Here is a 2,943-nt window from a genome sequence, read left to right as displayed (position 1 = left end):
GGTTTGCACCCTTGTCCGCTTCCCGTTAGCAGTAGGTCTCCTGCAAGGAGAACACCACCACAAGGAATTCCTATTCAGCTGAACTGCCGGTTTCTGCTCAACACTCACGGGGCTAGCGAGATCCCTCCCTCTACCCCTCCTTTCACTCAGTCACTTGTTTAAAAATAAACTTAGGAGCCATCTTTATAATTTAGTTTACTTCCGAATATTTTAAATATTATGAAAAAAAAAAAAAAGCCATAAACAACGCTGTTATTCAAAACATTTTGAGGTATAAAACATAAAAAGATTTGGATTTTCTTTTTTTCTTTTTCCTTTTTTTTTTTTTTTTTTTTTTTGGTTTTGTAAAAAACACACACAGTGGTTTATTGAGTACTTACAACGTTTACATCTTCAATATTAATTAGATTCCACTTTATCCCTTACGGACAGAAGTGCACATAACCGATAACTGTTGAAAACATCTTCAAATACTGAACGACCACAACAAAATTACAACACTAAATACCGAGTCAACCGAAACATTGGTGCAACTGCTTCTGTTGAAATATAACTTTATAATCCCATGAATATTTATATCCAAAAGGCCAAGTATTAAAGATACACTTCACATACACACTAATGCCAGGGAGGGATCATTTTTTTTTTCTCCTTTTCTATGTTTCTGTTTTCCCCGTGTGTTTTATACAGAGCAAATAACATTCACAAAACTATTAGAGACATTACCCCTTACCAAGCTGGAGTTTCTTCTTCATATATGGAATGCTTTTTCCCTCTCCTTCAAATATCCACATTTTGGGGGGGTTGGGGGAGAAATTGCACATAAATAAACTGGACGATTCCAAATACAGAGTCCTCAGAGGAGAGCTCGCTACAGAGACTAAGAGGACGGATCCTCCAGTCCTGCCGTGCTCACTGCTTGAGCTCCAAAGCCCAGACATGCTGCGGCCAGCCAGTCCTCCCTTTGGTTTTCTTATCGTTGCTGCTAACTGTGCTTTTCAAGATTTCGTTCTGGGGAGACAGGATGCGAGGGGAGAGAAAGAGAGGGGAGAGGAGAAAAAAAGGTTAGAGTTTTTCCTCCCCTTTCTCGGTCGCCTTTGCCCTGCCCCAGGAGGGAAAACTGCGAGGAGACACGGTCTCCCCTCCGACACCCGCCGGCTGTGGGGGATAAAGCGGGGGGCGCCCTTCGCTGGGCCCGGCCGCGGGCGAAGCCACCGCCCGTGGGAGCGGTCCCGCGTCCTACTCGGGCGCCTGCGGTCTGCGGCGCAGCCGGGCCCCGCTCTGTTCTGCCACCGCTGCCTTGCCGCGGTGTCCGCCCGGGGCCTGACGACACGGGACCGGGATGGAGATCCGCGCGGCTCCGGCGCCTGGGGGAAGGTGTGGGTTACGGTAAGGTCCGTGCCAAGCCGTCCCCTCCCGTGGTCCGGGAAGGAGATGGGCACAGGAAAGTACCAGGGCAAAACACCGAGCCTGCGGCCACTGAAACCTGCACCGAAACCTGCGGAAATATCGCCCGAGTGTGCCGTAGGGCCTACACGAAATCGGGCTTGCACTGCCTCGCCAAAGCCGACTCTCCAGCTAAAAATCAAGAAAGTTGAAGCGCGGAGCTCACGGTCAGGAGACCTCCGCGCTGCCCATTCTGTGCTTGGCGGGGGGGTTACTCGGCTTGGCAGGTAATCGCGCCTCCAGCCTTTTATCTAAGAGAACGGAGGCTTGCCTGCGGCGGGGTCACTCTTTGGGAGCCGGAATAAGCCCTGGCCCGGGAACGGACCTACTCGGGGGGCCTACTGTAACGGCGGTTCCCCCTCAGCTGCTTGCAGCCACCGGGCCAGACCCTGGCGCTCCGTGAGAGCCGACGGGCGCCCACGGCTCTATCCTGTCCCTCTCTGGGCTGGCAAGTATGGGCAGGAGGGACCGAAGTTTCCACCATGGACGTCACCCGACGACCCGACGCAGCCGAACGACAGGAACGCGGGGATGGCAAACCGGCGGGCGGCCTAGCAGCCCCCTCTCTGCAGCCCCCCCGCCCCTTCCAGCAGCACTGACCAGCTCTTTCTTCCTCTTTTCCTCCTTCACGTCTGTCTTCTTGATCTCTGCCTTGAAGGCCTCCGCCTCCCCGTTCTGGTCGTCCTTCGCCAGCAGGTCCATGAGGTAGGCGATGTAGCTGGTGGCCAGGCGGAGGGTTTTGATCTTGGAGAGCTTGGTGTCAGCGGGCACGTTGGGGATGCACTCCCTCAGCTCCGCGAAGGCGCTGTTGATGCTCTGAGTCCTGCGCCGTTCCTTGCGATTCGCCGTGCCCCTGCGCTTCACCGGCCGGGGCCCCCCGAGCCCGGGCGGGCCGCTCCCGGGCGGTACCCCTCCGTAATGGGAGTGGTCCATGCCCGGCGCCCCGTTGGCGTACTCGGGGCTGTAGGACAGAGCCATGCTGTAGTCGGGGGGGGACATCTCCGGGTGGCTGCTGATGAGCCAGCCGTGGAAGTAGGGGTTCTCCTCGTGGCCGCAGCGGGTGGCAGCGGCGGCAGCGGCAGCGGCGGCGGCGAAAGGGTAGCCCTCATGGTGCACCACCGGGTGGTGGGGGAAACCGCCCACTAGACTCATCCCCGCTTCCTAGCGCACCCCACCCCGCCCCCCCGGTCCCCAAAACAAAGGTTTCCCTTCCCCGCCCTCCCCCCACCCCCGCCGCACCGGCGGGAGATGCTCCCCGCCGCTCACCCCTCAGCACTGCCCCGCTGCCTGCTGCCTCTCCATAGGGCGCTGCTGCAGAGTCCCCGCGAGTACCCGAGCGATCCCCCCTCCCCGGCCGCAGCCGCTGCCGCTCATGCGTTGTGCATCCACCTCCTTCTCGCCCGGGGCCGGGTCTTCAAGGAAGCGCGCACAGGAGAAAAAAAAAACAAACCACCAACACAACCGCTATGGAGAGAAGTCGATCAAAAAAAAAATGGC

The 2,943-nt window shown here is 56.7% G+C and overlaps 1 protein-coding gene across 1 annotated transcript; it reads right to left on the bottom strand.

The window, feature by feature from the left end:
* Positions 1-912: 912 nt before the first annotated feature.
* On the bottom strand, positions 913-2,598 carry HAND2 (heart and neural crest derivatives expressed 2; the record flags this gene model as incomplete). Its single annotated transcript, XM_080634900.1, has 2 exons — positions 913-1,011; positions 2,047-2,598. 2 exons carry the CDS (start codon positions 2,596-2,598, stop codon positions 913-915), a joined length of 651 nt encoding a protein of 216 aa, XP_080491026.1.
* Positions 2,599-2,943: the final 345 nt, after the last annotated feature.

This window comes from Psittacula echo, assembly GCF_963264785.1.
Source record: "Psittacula echo genome assembly, chromosome: 1".
NCBI classification, from domain to species: Eukaryota; Metazoa; Chordata; class Aves; order Psittaciformes; family Psittacidae; genus Psittacula; species Psittacula echo.
This window is presented reverse-complemented; position numbering and strand designations above follow the sequence as displayed.